Below are 20,793 nucleotides of genomic sequence, written 5' to 3'. Positions count from 1 at the left end.
TCAAAGTTATTTGTTGCTAAGCAAAGATAATGAAAGGGATTGTTGAAACTCTAAGTGCTTAATAGCTTAATATGGTTACCCATAAACATTCACGTCCATCTCTTCTCTTAATAAACAGGCACCTGAGTGCAGGTCAACCTGCTCTTCATCCATTTTCAGCACTGAGGAGGGAGGGAAGCTTGCTGTGGAAGATAAGGAAAGGTGTGGGTTATTTGGAATCTTTTCTTCTGGCACTTCTTTAGCTAGTTGGACATTCCATGACCACTGTGACACAGTCTAGCCAATTTTGGACTCCATCATCTTCTCTCTTTCCAGCATCCAGAGAGACTCCAGCTGTTTCCCAGACCTGTCCAGGGTGAACGACATCACCCACTTTGAAAGGCAGCTCCAGGGATGCAAAATGTATTTTTTAAAAAGTTATTTGGTGAGGGAAGGTCGTGAGGTCCAAGTTTCTCTCAGTCAGCGCAAATCTGACCTCTGCTCTGTCCTCTGGCCTCGTTCTGAAAAGATGAACAAATGGAGAACCGTGAGTATCTACTAAGAAGCAGAGGAGTGCCAGGTCCTCTGACCCGGATCATCACCTTCTGTTCCATTCAGTATATCCTTTTATGGTGTATCTGTTAAACAGTAAAGCTAATAAATCTCTACTTTCTTTAAAGTCAAAGAAATTGGAATTAGAACTTTGTAATTGGCAACCATAAAACTGGGAAGGAACCCACACAGCCTAGGAAGGAAGAATAAAGAGAAAGCAGAACCACCCGCTTCTTGGTGCAATGATAGCAGACACATGGACAACGTGGAGTTACACAATCCAAATTTGCTTTCATTTCATCTCTCAGGAAAAGCTTACTACAAACAGGGAAGGACCAAGCTCACAGGAGACAGATGCCCAAGATGAGAGAGCGGTTGTTATGGAACACGAACCCAGTTTGTCTCTTGGTCCAAGTGAATTACACTTCAGGCTCTGGAGCAAGTGTGAGGATGAATCCCTGTCTGGGATAATTAAGCAGGAGGTTTGTGAGTATTTCACGGGAGTAATTGCTGGGAGAGAGCATGGGCTTACTAAGAATAAGTCATGCCAGTTGAATCTTATTTTCTTTTGCTAAAGGCAACTACCTGGCAAGGAACTGAATCAAACAAAGTGCCAATTAATAGGAAGTTCTGCCATTAGGAATCCCAAACCACTTCCCAAGTACAGAATCTAGGTCTTGGGAGTAGGAGTGACAATATGGTCTAAGAATGGCATGAAAGACTTATGGGACTTCTATTTTTCCAGCTTTATGGAGGAATAAAGATAAAATTGTATATATTTAAAGTGTACGTGATGATTTGATATACATATGCATCTTGAAATGATTACCAAGGTTAAGATCAAGTTAACACATCCATCACCTTTTAACTTTTTATTAAACTTTATTTTTTTTGTGGTGAGAGTGTTTAAGAGTTACTCTCAGTACAGTCAACATGTGTACATTGGATCTTTATAACAGAATTTGTACCCTTTGACCTACATGTCCCCATTTTACCCATCCCTAACCCCTAGCAACCATCATTCTACTCTGTTTCTATGAAGATCGTAGAAACAGAAAATCAAGAAGGATTTTCTTCTTTTTAAGGTTGAATAATATGCCACTGTGTATGAGTGTGTGTGTCTGTGTGTGTATATATATATATATATATACAATATTTTCTCTATCCATTCATCCATTCATGGACACCTAGTTTGTTTCCATGTCTTGGCTATTTTGAATATGCTGCAATGGACATGGGGGTGAAGATATTTCTTCAAGTTAGTGATTTCATTTCCTTCAGATAAATACCCAGAAGTGGGATAGCTGGATCATACGGCAGTTCTATTTCTAATTTTTTGAGGAACAGCCATAGTTCCATAGTTGCTGCCTCAATTTACATTCCCACCAACAGTGCGCCAGGATTCCTTTTCCTACGTCCCTGCCAGTCACCATTCTGATACTGGAATGTCACTTCCACACATTTTGTTGGTTAAAATAAAACTCTCCTAAATAAAATAAAACTGTCCTAAAACTCTGGGCTTGCAATTCTAAGTGTCATCAGGGGCTCACCACGTATAACCCAGGTCAGTTTTTGGAACTTCTATGGCTTTCATTCTTTCTCATTCCATTAGCTGCAGTCTTGTCAATTCACACCTGAAATGTTTTTCAAATTTGCTCCTCCTCACCATTATTCCACCAGCCCTATAGCATCCACACTCTCTCCCCCACTTCTCTAAGAGTTCCCTCCTTTCAAAGACCAGCTTCTCAGCTGCATGGCACAGAGCAGCTCAGCTCGGTGCTTTGTGACCACCTAGAGCAGTGGGAAAGGGAGGGTGGGAGGGAGACGCAAGAGGGAGGGGAGATATGGGGATATATGTATACACAGAGCTGATTCACTTTGTTATACAGCAGAAACTAACACAACATTGTAAAGCAATTATACTCCAATAAAGATGTTTAAAAAAAAAAAAGACAAGCTTCTGCTCTACCTCCTCCAAAGGCTCTCTCTCTCTCAGTGAATTTATTTTCCCTCCTAGTTTTCCTAGGGCAGAGAGCCTACTTGCCTTTTCACAACTCTCTGAAGTTAGCTTTACCTTTACAATTCTGCATTTTCTCTGCTATTCTAATGTAAGGTCCTTGAGGCCCCAGCGCCGTGTACAGCAGTATTCTAAAGCTTGTCTGTTGGGTGAACACTCTTTGGCATTCTGAACTACCTTTCTGTACAATATGATTTGCTATGAGATATCCCTAGCAACAGCACAGCCTTACGGCTAAAAGCGTCAGTTGTACAGATTCTACTCTGTTTTAGAGCAGGACAATAGTGTTAAGTAAAGGCAAAAAAAAAAAAAAAAAAGTCAAGGTTCCCTGCCTCCCCACCTATGAACTTGGACAGGTGCTACTTTCCTGAGTCTCAGGTTTGTCATTGGTAAAATGAGCATAATAGTTATACAGACCTTGCTGGGCTATCGAGGGAATTAAATGAGATTATATAGCTAAAAGATCTGTGGCACAGTGCGCGCGCGCACACACACACACACACACACACACACACACACACACACACGAGTTCAGTATTTCCTGGTTATCTCTACGCTTATTGCCTGAAAGGCTGAAGAGGTGGGTGTATGAGAGGTGCCCTATGTTCCTTTCCAAACATTCCAGATTCTGTGCTACTCTTCCTTGGTGGATGCTGGAGAATCAACTGGCCATCCTCAGGTTTCCAATCAGTTGCTTAGAAGACCAGCCAGGGTCTACGAAGCTCCAGGTAAGTCCCAGCGTCTTTCTCAGGAGCCATTTATTTGACCTTAGTTGTGATCTGAGAGTCTCCACCTTTTCCAAATCACCAAGGTGGTCGAAAAGGCCCTGCGGTTGAGAAATGTTTCCTTTGTTGGAGAATCTCAGCCCCAGACCCCTCATTTGGGCGTGTAGCATCTTTAGGCCCATGGCTTATGCCCAGACTGCGCTTTTCAAGTTGAAAGCCGGGACTCGGTTCTCCAGATCTGGCGGGTGTGGTTCAGACTGCACGTTTCGCTCAACGCACCCAAGAACATGTTTTGGACTCCCGCGGCGAGGGGCGGTGGGAGAGGGTATGGGTTTGCATCGGGACAGGGCGCGCACCCGCACACACGCTCCAAACCTGGGCGTGGTCGCCCTGAGCACGAGGTCCCGAGCCGAGTCCCGCGCTCCTCTAGGAGCCCGCGAGCGCCCCCCTTCCCCCGCCGGCGCTCAGGCAGGGGCCGCCGGGATCCTACCCCTTGGCGCGCACCCCTGACCCGCCCCGCCCCGTGGCGGCCACGAGGGGCGGGCGGAGCGCTAGGAGAGAGGCGCGTTGGCTGTGCGGCGCCGCCTCTCCTCCTTGCCGGGGGAGGGACGGAGGGGCAGGGCGGGAGAGAAAGAAAGCCCGAGTGACCGGCTGGCCAAGAGCTGCATGCAACCGGTGGGAGGCCGGGCCGGCTGGGGCTGGGGCTTGGGCTCGGGCCGTTTCTCGGCGGGTCCCTGGCGGCGAGCGCGGACGGCCCGGAGGCGGCGGCTCTGAGCTGGCAGGCGGAGGGTTGTCTCCCGCGCCCGCCTGCCGGGCTCGGTCCGAGGATGCGGGGGGGCGATGCCCGGGGCCAGGGACGCGCTCTGTCACCAGGCGCTGCAGCTGCTGGCCGAGCTCTGTGCCCGCGGGGCCCTGGAGCACGACAGCTGCCAGGATTTCATCTACCACCTGCGGGACCGCGCCAGACCCCGGCTCCGAGACCCAGGTGAGTGTCGCCGCCGCTGCCGGGCGCGACCGGAGGGCCCCGGGCTGGGAGTTGGGGCCGCACCGGGCCCTGAGGCAGGAGAACGACACGGACTGGAGGGAGGAGGGCGGGTGACCACCGAGCTAGGGGAGGGCACCAGGAACTAGCGCACGGTGGCCTGATGCTGAACCCGGGCAGGGACCCCGGCGGAGGCTGCTGCATGGAGGCCGGGACCGGGTGGGCGGGCGCGGGGTTGGAGGCACCACGCCCGTCACCTGCGCTTCTGTCACCGGGGCTCCTGGGGGCGGCTCCCGAGCTCCGAGCTCCACTTCCCGGGCTCTGCGCTCCGGGCGAGGAGAGGCCGCGGCGCTCTCGCGAGCCATGGGAAGGGGGACGAGGCCAGAGGAAACTCTGGGAAGTTGGGAGTTGGGGACGGCCCCGGGCTGCGGTTGAATCCCACCGGGCGCTCCCCATCCTCTTCGCGGATTGCCCATTTCCTGTCCTTGGTCTGGGGTGAGAAGGGCGGGGCGGGAGCCGACGTTGGGCCGGGGACTGAGAGCTCCGGGTCCTGGACAGCCGGGCCTGAACCCGTTCCCTCCGGGTCTCTCGGCGTGGAGGCGGCCTGGGCCTGGGCTCCCGGCTCAACCAGATTCCGCCACCGGGCACACGAAGGTCAATGGGCTCACGGGTCATGGCTTGTGCACCTACAGTTATTCCTAGTGAAAGTTTCGAAGCTCCTAACTTTGGAAAGTTCATTTATTTTGGCCTTTGACCAGTTAACATAGGAAGAGGGAGTTTTAGTGGAGCCGTTTGCCTTCCCCGAGGGTCCTGGGTCTCCCACATCTTCTCATCCACTGCTGGTTACTGAAAGACATATTCCTTCCAAATGTTTACTTGAGATTCTTCTCACCATGAGGAATCATTTTCTCGAATAGTCTCTCAACCTGAGTACTAAAAAAAAAGCATGTTGTGGTTGGATTGTTAAAGATGGGGTAAGAAAAGGGCCCTTCCCCTGATATTCCTGTGTATAAATATTGGAAATGAGCTGTTGGTGTGCAAAGTATCCAGTATGAATTTACCTCATTTAAAGCCAATCCATTATATAAAAATTCATTTACCCAAGGATAAATTAGAGAATTATTTGATTCATAAAGAGGTATACACTGAGCCTGACTTCAATAGCATTTCCTTGATAGTATATCCAAAATGGGTCTGTGGGGTGAAGAGAAGTCATCTAATAAAAGTTTATATCAGATTTTCCCTACTCAAAGGCGTTTTTTTTTGTAAAAGAAAGATTATTGCTCCGCATTGCCTGTGGTTACATTAATTAAGTTTATGGGATGATCACTAATGTGTTACTTCAAAGTGGAGAATTAAGTCAAGAAATATTGTTGATTTCAAATGATTTCCCCGGAGGTTTAATGCCCAGCCTTTGTGCGCCTCCTTGCTGGACGGATGTGCTGCACAGACTGCAGACAGGAATAAGAGCACTTCATTCATGAACTGGGGGCCCAGGATGGTGTCCTCACTGGGGAAAGTTCTGTCCTTAAGCAGCAGGAACAAGAAATAATCTAGCTTGCTTCACCCGAAGGAAGTGTTAGTGTTGAAACGTGCCGCTTCTTTGCCTGTTGACTGTGCCAGGAGTTCCCACTGTTACCGCACATGAGCGGTCCTCTTTGGCTTTACAAGAGAAGATGGATGAGGCCTCTCGCCGAGTTGCATGTTTAACACTCCACATCTTTTTGGCTGATTTTTGTGCCTCTGCTCCTCTTAATCTTCGAGCTAGATCCCATGTTCTAAAGTTTTCCTCAGCCCCTGCACTGGGAAGCCCCTGAGGAAGAGTCACAGAGAAGACTCCTTACAAAAGACACATCTGATTCCTTGGCTGAGAAATAGCCACAGATAAAGAGTATGCCGTGCTGCTCTCTGAGTTCCTGAAAGCACTGCTCTGCTTTCTTAAACTAGGGCACAGTGGCTTTGAGGTAGCCCCATGACCCTCGTGATCTTTGATTTGGGTCAGGAAGTAGCCTGTTCACGAGGCAGGCGTGGGGAGGGGGACCGTGAGTGCAAGGTCAGAGGAACTGAGGCTGAAGCCCACATCCAAAGTGTATGCAACTCAGGCCAGCATCTCTTCATCTCCCTCCTTCCTCTCCTTGCCCACATTAACTCTTACGTCAGATGCATTTGTCTGCATCCCTGTAAAGCTGTTTGGTTGCCCAAGCCAAGAGTGCCTTTAACTTCCGAGCCCTAAAAGCTGAGTGGTTGGAGTAGCTGCACCGCCCAAAGCTGTGAATGGCGCTGCAGTGTAGTGGGACCCGGCACAACCATGCCTAGCAGCAGCCCTAGCATGTGGGTCCCTAGAGAGAGTCGTCTTTGTAAATGCATGACTTCCTTTTCTGTAAAGGAACCCACATGAATGCCATGTTTCAGCTTTTTCTGCCCATTGTTCATCCCTGGCTACCCAGTGGTAGCTAGGTTTTCTGAAGCTCAACTGAGGAACTTTGGTTTTGAAAGGAGAAACCAGATATAATTCCCTGTGGACAGCAGAGTGATACCACATCTAGGATGTTTGTTCATTTTTTCAGTGGTGGGATAAGCCTGGGTCACAAATCAGTGGGCCATCAGAAAGGTTATTCTTTGCCCAGGTAGTTGCAGTGCTCTGATGTAGGAGTACAGTCCTTAGTCTTCCCTAACTTGGTATTGAGAGAGAATTTGATGAGGCTAAGTCATAAATTGGAACTGGAATACCTCACCCAGTCCTTCATCTGTACCAACTATGGAAAGTAAAATGTGGATCTTTAAGCCGAGGGTGAGCACTTTTCCATAGAGAGCAATTAGAATCCTTCTGTTAGGTGTCATTATGTTGTTTCGTATATTGGCAATGTCCGGCATAAACTCGTGAATCTCAGCGAATAGCCTTCACAGCAGAGGGAAGAGCAAGTGCAAAGGTCAGGAGATAGGAGCGTCCTTGATGTGATGCAAGGAATAGTTGAGTTCCAGGGTGACAGGTGCAGAGTGAATAAGATAGAGAATGACGAGAAATACGGTTAACGGTTGGAGGGGGAAGATCACGTATGGCCTTCTAAACCATTATAAGGACTTTGGTTTTTACTCTGAACGAGAAGGGTTTTAACAGAGAAGCGGCAACTCTCTGGCTGCTGTGTTGAGAAAATGCTGTTGAAGTTCAAGAGTAAAGACAGGGAATCTTGTTAGCAGGTTTACTCTAGTAACCCAGACAAAGGGGATAGTGGGCATCAGTTTGAAGATACAGCAGTAGGATTTGTTGATGGAATGGAGGTGAGTGGTGAGAGAAGAGGAGTTAAGGGTGACCCCAAGGCTTTTTTTTTTTTTTTACGGTACGCGGGCCTCTCACTGTTGTGGCCTCTCCCGTCGTGGAGCACAGGCTCCGGGCGTGCACGCTCAGCGGCCACGGCTCATGGGCCCAGCCGCTCCGCGGCATGTGGGATCTTCCCGGACCAGGGCACGAACCCGTGTCCCCTGCATCGGCAGGCGGACTCTCAACCACTGCGCCACCAGGGAAGCCCCCCAAGGCTTTTTGACCTAAGCAACTCCATTTACTGCATAGGGTAAGACTTAAGGAGGAGCAGAGTTGGAGTGGGGAGGAAAATAAGGAAGTTTTTGTTTTATTAAAAATTTTTTTGTTTTATTAAAGATTTTTTTGTGTGTGTACATATTAGATGTGCGATGTCTCTAAGTTCAACAGGGACCTGAAGTATGGGAGTCTAATGTTATCAACTGGTCAATGCTCATACTTTGTAACTGGGGACTTCACTCTCTCTCCTCAAGAGGGCCAGTTGATTGTAGGACAGCAGTTATTAAAAGGTCTTTCCTTGCGTGGAATGAAAAGCTCAATTTAACTTCTACTTGTTGATCTCGATTATACTTATTGCAGTCAAAAGAGAATTCGTCTCTTCTCCATTTGGCTATTAGGGGGTAGCGATTGTAACTTTTCTCATCCTTTTGTTTCCACATCTGGAAAAGAAAAGAAGATTGGATCGAATGATTTCTAGGTTTTAACCATGTTTTATTATTTTCCTTGTAAGTCTTTTCTTCTGAAGGGTGCCAGCTACATCTGTGCCAAGCACTTTATGTAGGCTGTTTCCTTTAATCCTCTTAACATCTTCTAAGACCTCGCTGCTCAAAGTGTTCGACTGTGTGCCAGACCTACCAATGTGAATCTGTGTCTTAACAGGATCCTCAGGTGATTCATAGGCACATTAACGTTTGAGAAGCATTGCCAAAAGAGATTGGTATATCTGAATAAACTGAAGTGCAGAGAGCTAAACTAGCCCAAGGCCGTGGGTTCCATTTAAGAAAAAGAGTTGAGCCTAAGTCAAAGTAGCTGCTAGGTAAACACATCACATATACTAAGGATCTAGGAGTTGTTGTCAATGAAAATTTCCTAGATTTTTTTTCATTTAGATGTCCTTTCTCTGTTCTGTTTTTGTATCATGGATTTAATCTCTAAGTGTAGGTTAAATTCTATGCAGTTATACAGGTTTTGCTCAATATTTTTATTTTTACTTTTTAAAATTGAAGTATCGTTGATTTACAATGTTGTGTTAGTTTTAGGTGTACAGCAAAGTGATTTAGTTTCATACACACACACACACCAATATAGTCTTTTTCAGATTATTTTCCATTCTAGGTTATTACAGGATACTGAATATAGTTCCCTGTGGTATACAGTAGGTCCCTGTGTTTGTCTATCTTTATATATAATAGTGTATATCTGTTAATCCCAAACTCCTAATTTATTCCTCCCTCTTTGGTTACCATAAGTTTGTTTTCTATGTCTGTGTCTGTGAGTCTATTTCTGTTTCATAAATAAATTCATTTGTATCTTTTTAAAAAATCCCACATAGAAGTGATATTATATGATACTTGTCTTTCTCTTTCTGACTTACTTCAGTTAGTATAATATTCTCTAGGTCCATCCATGTTGCTGCAAAAGGCATTATTTCATTCTTTTTTATGAATGAGTGGTATTCCACTATATATATATATATATATATATAAAAAATATATCACATCTTCTTTATCCTTTCATCTGTCGATGGACATTGCTCAGTATCTTGGTCATGAATTCTTTTATTCAGGATACTGCTTTTCCATTGACATTCCAGCTTTGTATTTCTAGGGATTTTTTTCTTCATTTTCTGGTGAACTAGAGGATGTTCACTTGGTCAGGGTGTCAAATAGAGCTTTACGACACATCACTGATGACCCCTCCTTACGACACATCACTGCTGATGACCCCTCTTTCTAAGTAGATGTTAACCCTAGTCAGGAGAAGCTTTCTCTAGACTGGTTTTCAACCTTGGTTGCATATTAGAAACATTTAGGGAGCTCTGAAAAACAAACAAACAAAAATAAAACAAACAAGAAACTACCAATGGCTGAGCTCTATCCTGACCAATTAAATTGGAATTGCTGGGGGTGGGGCCTGCTATCGGTATATTTTTATATAAGTTCCTCTCTTGGTTGTAATGTGCACCAGGTGGAAGACGACTGTTGAGGCCAATAAGTGAGGGATGAACCCACCTAACTCTTCTCAGCTCAGCTCACATTTCTTTTTTGCAAAATTAGGAAAGATGGTATCAAGTCGGGGGCCTTGACTGTTACCTTGTACAGTCATCACCCAAATCAACTTGGCTTTCTTTTGACAATATTACCCCCAATTTTTATTTGAAGAACTCTATAAAAATATCATGAGAATCTTTTATATCCACTCAATTTGGGGAAAAAAAAGAACAAATTGAGAAAATCATGTCCAAAGTATTTCATTGAAAGGCCAGAATGTGGAACCATCACTAGTGTCACCTTATATTGATTTAGAATGAAATAACTTATAAAAAGGTGTACATATAAGATAATAATTAAATGCAGTTCCTAAGGAAAAATCTCCAAAATAATCATTGAGATTAAACTTTAACCTTAATTCAGATTTTCAAAGATAGTCAAGTGAAAAATCATCCTTAAAACACTGGATTTTTATGAGTAGACATTGGTGTGATTATGCACAATGGGATTAATTTTTAAAAATTAATGTTAATTGCAATCAGGAACTAGAGAGTCTTCTAAGGAATGAGTGGCATATTGGATGCACAATATGTGAAGATTTAATTTGCATTACTTCAGTGACATTTTAGGGCTTCTTCATAAATATTTTATTTAAACAAGTGTGTTTTCATCTCCACGGGATTCCTCTACATGGACCAGTGAGTGGTTTAGTCATGAGGTAATTATCAAGAGGGAAAAACAAAAGCAAATTGTGGTAAAGGCATCCCAGGCAGCCCTGTGGCCAGCTGCCTCTTTCAGAATAAACAATCAAAAGCAAACTTCTTGATGTGGGCTAAACTCTCAAGGAAAACTTAAGCTGACACTTAAGGGAAATCATCCTAAAATTCCCTGTTATGTATAGAGCACAGGCATTGCTTTCATTGTAAGAGCATACTGGCACTTTTGTGTTTGTGTGTGCTCCTGGGCTTTCTCACGTGGTTGGCTTAAAAAAAAAAATCATAATCCCTTCCTAAGTGACTTACTTGAGGGAACTAACAAGTTCATGTGCTCAGGTGTGTAGAGAAAGGGAGGAACTTAGTGGGGGACATGAGTGGGAGAGCAGTCTCCCTTTCCAAAAGATAAGTATGGAGTATGTATTATTACTTTCTAAACGAAATCACAACTTGAGCCATAAATGTTCACCACGACTTTTTCTTTTCAAGTTTTGCACTGGGTTGGCTTGAAGTATGGCTTTAAACCAAGGCAAACCCCAGCAACTTGGCTTTGCAGATCTCCTTGAAATATTCATGTGTCCTCATGCATGTATTTTATCACACCAAAACTTTTATACCAACACTGGTAGAACTGCACTCGAAAGAAAAAAAAAAAAACTCACCCAGGAAATCGAGATGACAAAGTGGAATAAGCAAGAGCTTTGGAGTCAGAATCTGATCCTGCCCTTACTAGCTTTATTGACCTTGAGCAAAAGATTTAACTCTTCACGTTATTCATCTGTAAAACGGGACGGGCGGAGGCTGTTGCAGCACAGTGTGCAGAGTAAGTGCTCCAGTAACTGCTCAGTAAATGGATTTGGTGGTAGTAGTGTCACCTGTCCACGCTTCCCCCATCTGTGATCCATGGGCACGTGCATGCTTCACCTATTTATGCAGGCATACCTTGGAGATGTTGCAGGTTTGATTCCAGACCGCCACAGTAAAGTGAGACACATGAATTTTTTGCTTTCCCAGTGTATATAAAAGTTATGTTTACACCATACTGTGGTCTCTTCAGTGTACAACAGCATTATGTCTTAAAAAAAAGTATGTAATTTAAAAATACTTTATTGCTAAAAAACACTAACCATCATCTGAGACTTCAGTGAGTCATAATTTATTTGCAGTAGTAACCTCAAAGATTACTGATCACCATAACAAATATAATAATCATGAAAAAGTTTGAAATATTGGGAGAATTACCAAAATATGACAGAGACATGAAGTGAGCAAGTGCTGTTGGAAAAATGGCCTGATAGACTTGCTCGATGCAGGGTTGCCACAAACCTTCAATTTGTAAAAAAAAAAATGCCAGGGCTTCCCTGGTGGCGCAGTGGTTGAGAGTCCGCCTGCCAATGCAGGGGACGCGGGTTCGTGCCCCGGTCCGGGAAGATCCCACATGCCGCGGAGCGGCTGCGCCTGTGAGCCATGGCTGCTGAGCCTGCGCGTCCGGAGCCCGTGCTCCACGACGGGAGAGGCCACAGCGGTGAGAGGCCCGCGTACCGCAAAAAAAAAAAAAAAAAAAAAAAGAATTAAAAAAAAATGCCATATCTGTGAAGCACAATAAAGCAAGGTATGCCTGAAATTATTCATAAACAAAATTTACTATTCTACTTTTTTGTAAACTTAACTTTTTATCACCACTTATTAGCTGTATGACCCTGGAAAGTTATTCAATCCCTGTGTCTTAGTTTTCTCATGAATAAAATGGAGTGCTATTACCCAAATAAAATACAGGATGCCCAGTTCAATTTGAATTTCAGATAAACAACAGATATCTATTGTTTATCTGAAATTCAAATTGAATTGGGCATCTTATATTTTTATTTGTTAAATCTAGCAACCCTACATTAGTACTTATCTCATAACGCATGTGAAATACCGTAGTACTGCGCACGTAGAAAATGCTCAATAAATACTAGCCATTATTACTATTATTATTATAATTTTCCATGATGAACAGTCATTATTGTGCAGTTGTTGTGATGACTATATATTCCAGAAGGTAGAGAAATCTTTTTTTACTTAACCTTTCTTTTGGGGTAGTTCTAGCATCTGATTTTTTATTACTACAAATAATATTTTACATCTATAGTACCCTACTCCCTTTTGGGAAAATTTCTTAATAGTTAATTATCACCAGTGGGTTCCAATTGCTTTCCAGTATATCTATGCCAGTTAGCCCTGCTACATACCAACAGTCAGTCTACTACCATCAGGTGGTATAATGTGAACAAAAGGTTGCTAATGTAACAGGGTTTAAGTAGCTACCTGGTTGTTGTTTCAACTTGCATTTTTTGTTTGTAGTGTTGAATGTTTTTAATATTTTAAAGCAACTCATATTTCCTGTTATGTGAATTTTGTGTGTTTATTCTCTACCACGTACAAATTTATTTTTTGAGAATCTTAATGTATTTCTTACCAGTTTGCATTAGTTGGACCATAAATATTCTGTCAGGTTAACTTAGAGAAGGAGCATTGTATAGTCAGTGGACTCGGGTTGTCTGACTATAATCAGTCCATTACACTAGACTGCCTTTGATAATGTTAGGAGTGCGTCAAGAAATAGGGATTCATTGTAGCATTCTTTCCAAGGCAAAATGCTGCCTTTATGTATGTGAAATAGGAAAAAAAAATTGCTGTTATATAACTTGAATCTTTTTCCTTTTTTCCCCCTCTTTCCAACTCCCCTCCCTTCCTAGCACTTTACTACTGTAGCCACACTGATCTTATCACTCTTCCAATTATAATTAAGTTGAATTCAAAAAACATCCACTGAGTGCCTCTTAAGTGCCAGGTACTAGGTTAGGCATCACTGATTCAAAGATACATTAGAGGGCTTCCCTGGTGGCGCAGTGGTTGGGAGTCCGCCTGCCAATGCAGGGGATACGGGTTCATGCCCGGTCCGGGAAAATCCCACATGCGGCGGAGCAGCTGGGCCCGTGAGCCATGGCCACTGGGCCTGCGCGTCCGGAGCCTGTGCTCGGCAACGGGAGAGGCCACAGCAGTGAGAGGCCCGTGTACCGCAAAAAAAAAACAAAACACACACACACACACAAAAGATACATTAGACATGGTTACTGCCCCTGTGGAACTGAGATAAAACAATAATTGCAATTAATAAAATAAAGATTGGAAGGGAGATATTACTGAATACAGTTCAGAAAAAGAGGAGAGAAGTAATTAGCTGACTTGAGTGGATCTGTAGAGAATTCCTGAAGAAGGTGATTCTTGGGCAGAGCACTTTGCCTGGAATGTGTGGGTGGGAAGGACATTCTCGGAATTTACAAACGTTCTAGGACAGGAGAGAATGGATCTTTGGCAGTAGTAAGTGGAGGAGGGTGTGTTGGTAATGTTGAGAGATGAGTTTGCTCTTGTGAACCCTGGTCATCAGATCATGGAAGTCCTTGTTTGCCATTGTCAAAGTCCCACGGAGGACTTGGGTTAGAGTACTCTGATGCAGAAATCTTGAAGGAAGTACAGTTTACTGCGATGAGCCCAAAGGATCCATTCTCAGCAAAGTAGACCAGGAGATTCCAGAATGGGGGAAATCCTGTGAGTTTGCTTCTCAAGTCTTCCTGGTTCTCATGGGAAAAAAGCTGAAGTTGGTGATAATGTTCTTCCTGACTGAGTGAAGGGCCTGACAGATTGGAATCACCGCATAGGAGATTACCTATTCAGATCCCCAGCCATGTCACCTTGAAACGCAAGTGTCGTTACCTCATAGAGTTGTAAAAACTGCCTTTAGCAAGTGTAGTCGTCTGGTTCAAACATCTGGGTTCCAGATATAATTTCAGACCATGCCAACAGTGACATCTTGCTTCCTTGCCTGTTTATTTGATAATGAAAAAGCAGTGTGTTCAGTTGCATGGCAGTCCCTCAGTTTGAGGATATGCACAGTCTGTTTTCTCTGATGTTATAGGGCCCAGGAGGGCGTAAGCATGGCAAGCCTGCGTAGTGCCTACCCGCCACACTGTGGAGATGGTGGTTTATGCTACTGGGTTGGCCAAAAGGTTCATTTGGGTTTTTCCGTAACATCGTACCAAAAACCCGAACGAACTTTTTGGCCAACCCAATATATACAGGGGCTGCTAAGAGGCTGGTACAGTTCTTTAAAATAATTGAATTGAATGCCCTTAGGCAGGTCTTACATTTTCCACTTTTCATATCCGCCCCACCTGCCCCGCCCCCACACGTAAACTTTTCTTATGACATTTAGGGGATATGCCTGGCTGCCGAAGACATTTCAGTTTGCATCAGCTATAGCACTGCAGACCCACTGAAGGGTTTTAAGCTGAAAACTGAGGTGAGCAGGTTTGTCTTCTAATTAGATGACTCTGGAGGCAGAGGTTATGATTAGAAATGCCATTCACTAACTCATCAAACATTATTGAACCTCTCCCATGTACAACGCTCTGTTCTAGGTATTGTACACACCTAGGTACCCTGATACAGTATTGTATCTACACTAGGGAACCAAACAGAACATAAAAAGCTTGCCCTTATAGAACTTACATGTTGGCGTGAGGAAAATAATACATAAATAAATTAACTAATTACATCGTATGTTAGACAGTGATAAGCACTAAGGAGAAAAATAAAGCATGGAAAGAGAAGAGGTGTGGAAATTAAAATGGCATCACTGAGAAATGGATGTATGAGTAAAAGTCAGAGATGTGGGAGCAAGATGTGCACATATCAGGAGGAGGAGCATTCCAGGCAGTGGGACAGCAGGTGTAAAGGTCCTGAGGCAGGCACATGCTTGGTATATCTAGGTATTAGCCAGGGGCAGTGGCACTGTGGTGGGGTTGGCAAGGAGGAGGGAAGTAGTAGGTGAGGTCAGAGAGGTGATGGCAGGCTGATTGTAAGGCCCTAGAAGCCGTTGTCAGTTTTACTCAGAGAGAGATGGGAAGCCTTAAGAAAGTTTTAAGCAGAGAAGTAATATGTCTAACTTAGGAATAGAGAGGATCCCTCTGACCGGCATATAGAAAACAGACAGTAGAAGGGAAGGGTAGAATCAGGGAGAGTAGTGAGGTGGCTGCTGTGAGAGATGATGGTGGCTTGGACCAGAGTGATGGCAGTGGAGGTGGTGAGATGTGGTCAGATTCTGGGTAGCTGGAAGATAGAGCTGATGGGACTTGCTGATGGATGGATGTAGGGTGTGAAAGACAGAGGAATCAAGAATGACTCCAAGATTTTGGCCTGAGCAAGAGAATAGAGGAGAAGTTTGAGGGGAATAATTAGGAGCTAAGTTTTGGATGTATTAAGTTGGAAATGCTTATTAGTGAGTCATGTGGGGAACAGACGAGGAAGCTGGACGTATGAGCCTGGAGTTTGGGAAAGATGGCTGGACTGGAGATACAGATGTGAGAGTTGTAGGCTTAGAGGGGATATTTAAAAGGAATCATCTAGGAAGGTGGTGTTGACTAGAGGACATAAGAGTACCAGGACTGAGTTCTGGAACTCTCCATCACTAAGAGGATGGAGAGAAAATGAGAAATCAGCAAAAGAAGTCTAATAAAGAGAGCAGAAGATCCAAGCAAGAGTATTGACCTGAAAACCAAGAAGAAGAAGGTGTGTGAAAGAGGGGAAATAAACAGCTGTGTAAAATGCTACCATTGGGTCAAGTAGAATGAGCGCTGATGATGGACCACAGCAGTTACATGACGTAGGGGTCATTGGACGTGATGTTGACAAGCCGTTTGGTAGAGAGATGAGAACAGGAGCCTGACTGGAGGGGCCTTAAGAGAAATTGATGGGAGAGGAATCAGGGGCAGTGAGTATAGACTACTCTTTCAAGCTTTTCTGTAGACAAGAGCAGAGAGAAATGAGTTAGTAGTCACTGGTGAGGAAAGTGAGATCAAGGGTTTTTGTTTTTATTTAAAGTTATAAGAGGACTTCCCTGGCCCTGGTGGCGCCGTGTTTCAGAATCCGCCTGCCAGTGCAGCGGACACAGGTTCGATCCCTGGTCGGAGAAGATCCCACGTGCCTCCAAGCAACTAAGTCCGTGCGCCACAACTACCGAGCCTGCGCTCTAGAGCCCGCGAGCCACAACTACTGAAGCCCAGGTGCTCTAGGGTCCGTGTGCCGCAACTACTGAGCCCATGTGCTCTAGGGCCTGCGTGCCACAACTACTGAGCCCGCGTGCTGCAGCTACCGAAGCCCACGCACCTAGAGCCCATGCTCTGCAACAAGAGAAGCCACCGCAATGAGAAGCCTGTGCACTGCAACAAAGAGTAGCCCCCGTTCACCGCAACTAGAGAAAGCCTGCGCACAGCAATGAAGACCCAACGCAGCCCCCCCAAAAAAGAAAACTCACATTAAAATAAAGTTTATAAAAAATAATAAGTTATAAGAAATTAAGAGATAACAGTGCTTAGGTGATGGGAATGATCTGGTAGAGAACAATAATTAATGATGTAGGATAATGAGGGGAGGCTTGCTGGAGGGATATCCTTGAGTGGGCATTTGGATATGCTCCTAGAGTTCAAGGACAACTCTAGTCTGCACATATGCATTTAGGAGCCATCAGCATAAAGATGATATTTATAAGCCAAGAAACTAGATGAGCCTACCAAGCAGTGACTTAAGATAAAATAAGTCAAACAACTAGTTAGAGGTGAGGGAGATGAGAAGGAACGAACAAAGGAGACTGAAAAGGATTAGTTAAGTAGAGTGGGAGGAAAATCAGCAGTGTGATGGCCTGGAAGTGCAGAAAGTATTCCTGGGAGGAAGCCATGAGCCCTTGTGTGAAATGCAGCTGATGGGTCAAGTACGATGAGAACCAAGGACTGCCCATTGCATTTAGCAACGTGGTAGTTCATTGGTGACCTTGAACTGAGTGGTTTTGGAGTGGGGGTGGGTGAATGGAGTAGGTGAAAGTCTGATTACAGTCTCTTCAAGAGACAGAGAGAAGAGAGGTTGAAAAAAGAGAATATACATTACTTTTTTGTTTTGTTATGAAGGAAAAGGGAGGAGAAATTGATTCAAAAGATGGTTTCTAAAGAAAGGAGAAAATAACTGCACGTTTGTATGCTGGAGAGAAGTTACAAACGGTGCAGAGGATTGAACTGCCTGAGTGATGTGCTTGAGTCGGTGGGTTTTTCAACAGTTCAATTGTTGTCAAGGAACCAGCGCAGAGTATATGGGCCCAGGTGAGTAGATATGGTTTGGGGATCTTATAGAATTGTCCTCTGATTACTCTTCCACTATCAGTGAAAAGGGAAGCAGCAAGGTTACCAGCTGAGAGTGAGGATGGGGTAGAAGATGCTGAAGGTTTGAAAACAGGAAAGATAGAAAGTGATAGTCCAGGAGGTAGGAGATTGAATGGATTAGGGAAGTGGAGTGTGCCTGCCAGACAACATTAAGGGCCTACTTGAAGTTGGTGCTTGTGAATTTAAAGTGATATCCACCAGCATAGGTGTGAGGTTTTTTCTCCCATCACATGCAGCTGTGTTTGTGCAGGCATGAAGAGACAGGAGTTTGTGTTTGAGCAGGGTCGTGCTTATGTATGACAATGAAAGAGTGACAAAAGAGTTGAGGGTGTATAGACAACCTACTGAACAGGAGAAAATATTTGCAAATGATATGACCAATAAGGGGTTAATATCCAAAATATATAAACAGCTCATACAACTCAACATCAAAAAAACAACCTGGTTAAAAAATGGGCAGAAGACCTGAATAGACATTTTTCCAAAGAGAACATGCACATGGCCAACAGGCACATGAAAAGTTGCTCAACATCACTAATCATCAGAGAATTGCAAATCAAAACCACAGTGAGGTATCACCTCACACCTGTCAGAATGGATATCATCAAAAAGGACACACATGACAAATGCTGGTGAGGATGTGGAGAAAAGGGAACCCTTGTACGCTGCTGGTGGGAATGTAAATTGGTGCAGCTGCTGTGGAAAACAGTATGGAGGTTTCTCAAAAAACTAAATAAAGAACTACCATATGACCCAGCAATTCCACTCCTGGGTATATATCTGAAAAAAACAAAAACACTAATGCGAAAAAATATGCACCATAATGTTTACAGCAGTGTTATTTACAGTAGCCAAGATATGGAAGCAACCGAGGTGTCCATTGACAGATGAATGAATAAAGAATATGGGGGGTGTGTGTGTGTGTGTGTGTGTATACACACACACACACACACACACACACACACAATAGGATACTACTCAGCCATAAAAAAGAATGAAATTTTGTCATTTGCCACAATATGGATGGACCTAGAGTGTGTTATGCTTAGTGAAATTAGTCAAACAGATAAAGACAAATAGTTATCGCTTATATGTGGAATCTAAAAAAAACAACCAACTAGTGAAGATGACAAAAAAGAAGCAGACTCACAGATATAGAGAACAGACTAGTGGTCACCAGGGGGAGAGGGTGGGTGGAGGGGCAATAGAGTGGTAAGGGATTTAGAGATACAAACTATTAAGTGTAAAATAAGCCATAAGGGTATATTGTACAACACAGGGAACATAGTCAATATTTTATAACTATAAATGGAGTATAACCTTTAAAACTGGTGAATCACTATATTGTACATCTGTAATTTATGTAATATTGTACATCAACGGTACTTCAATTAAAAAAACACATAAAGAGTTGATGGTGTATAAAGTGGAGCGATGAGAATGATTGAGTCTGAAATTTCATCTGAGTAAGGAGAGTAAAGTGGACTCACGGGGTGTTAAGGATAGTGAAGAGGTGGTAGGGTTAGTGGACTGTAGGTGCGCTGGGGTAGGATGAGAGCTGGGAAAGCAGTGAGGAGGAGGGGGCCAAACAGAGATAACGGAGGGGCTGCAGTTGCTGGATGACTGTGTCGAGAGTGTGATCATGGGAGTGAGGCCCTAAGGTAGAGTGTGGGACAAGTGACTGAAGGAGACAAGGAAGAGAACAGATAGACCAGAGCTGGGGAAGTATTGAACTCACCAAAAATTAAGACAGAAGTAGTGTTGACAGCAGGCCAGGAATGGAGGGAAGTGACCTGCATGAGGAATGTTTGTGATGAAGATGGGTAGTGATGGTGTAGTGGTGCAGTCGGGCACCTGCAGAGTCAAAGCTGGGGGATTTTAAAGAAAATACCAGAAGTAGTAGACCCTTAGTATTTATCTAGGCAGAAGTGTTGAAGGGATGTTTTGCAGCAATGGAATTGGAGAACTGATGATAAATATAGAAAATATTAAGAGGTGAAATAGTTGGTACGCTGATGTGAAGTAGAGAGATCCTAATTTCCAAATTTCTGGTATAGGTGCCTGGGAGGATGGTCATGTGATTTATTAGGTTTACTGTAGGATGTCCAGCATGTTTAATTTTAAATTCATTAAGTTCAAGAATATATGTGAGATCTGATGCACATGTCCAGGGCAGTTGACTGGTAGGTCATTGGGAAGAAGTTACTGGAAATCAAAGAAGGTGAGAAAAAGTTGAATTTTAAGGCCCCCTAAAAACTTGAAGGGTTTTGGAAAGTGACTCTCAATTCCAGCTATGCATCAGAATCAATCGGGGAACTTTTGAAGACACAACTGCCCTGTCCCCAAACTGACTAAATCAGAATCTTCTGTGGTGCCATCTAAAATATCTCTACACATTAGTCTGGTGTGCAGCCAAGGTTGCAAATGACGTTCATTTATAGCCTTTATGGATTGAAATTACTTTTTACAGCCCCATTGTCAAAATGGTGCTCCGACCATCTGTATAAAACCATTATAAAATATTAGGGAAGGAAATCTAAGCATGAAAATGCATTTACTATTATCATTGATTCTTTTTTTTTCTTACCGCAGTGGGACTTATCTCCAGTTATTAGTAAGTACAGCTGCTGTTGGTGCAACTAATAATAAATTCTGTAGGAAATGTAACTGTAGGATGTAACTGTAGCATCCTGGTGCTAACTAAAAGCATGGTCTTCTTTATTGCTAGGCATGTAATATGATTATCGCTTATTTTTAATTTAGGATAAGCATACTGTAAATAAAGTCTGTAAAAACTCTAACGAGGTGCTCAGCTTAGAGAACGTGTTTGCTTGATTCTTGTTGGCTGTCAGTCCTTCTTGCCAGTCTGTTCACTTCCCATCAGAAAAACCTGGGAAACAAAGAAATAGGCATGAATGAGGGGACACGTTAGAACCACTTGTAACACTTTACTCAGAAAGTCTCAGGTTAAACATATTTTCAGTTCCGATGTTTTCGAATAATACGGATGTCAAATGATGGCCTAGCTGAGCTAGCTCTAAAGACT

General features: G+C 43.8%; 1 protein-coding gene across 1 annotated transcript in view; it reads left to right on the top strand.

The window, feature by feature from the left end:
• The first annotated feature begins 493 nt into the window (after positions 1 to 493).
• Positions 494 to 20,793, top strand: part of PPFIBP2 (PPFIA binding protein 2) — a 385,547-nt gene continuing 365,247 nt past the window's right edge. The window contains exons 1-3 of the mRNA XM_049713952.1: positions 494 to 526; positions 840 to 1,013; positions 3,174 to 3,276. Of these exons, the coding sequence (XP_049569909.1) occupies positions 509 to 526; positions 840 to 1,013; positions 3,174 to 3,276 (295 nt within the window). The 5' untranslated portion in view covers positions 494 to 508. The remainder of the gene's footprint in view (positions 527 to 839; positions 1,014 to 3,173; positions 3,277 to 20,793) is intronic.

This window comes from Orcinus orca, chromosome 8 (assembly GCF_937001465.1).
Source record: "Orcinus orca chromosome 8, mOrcOrc1.1, whole genome shotgun sequence".
NCBI classification, from domain to species: Eukaryota; Metazoa; Chordata; class Mammalia; order Artiodactyla; family Delphinidae; genus Orcinus; species Orcinus orca.
This window is presented reverse-complemented; position numbering and strand designations above follow the sequence as displayed.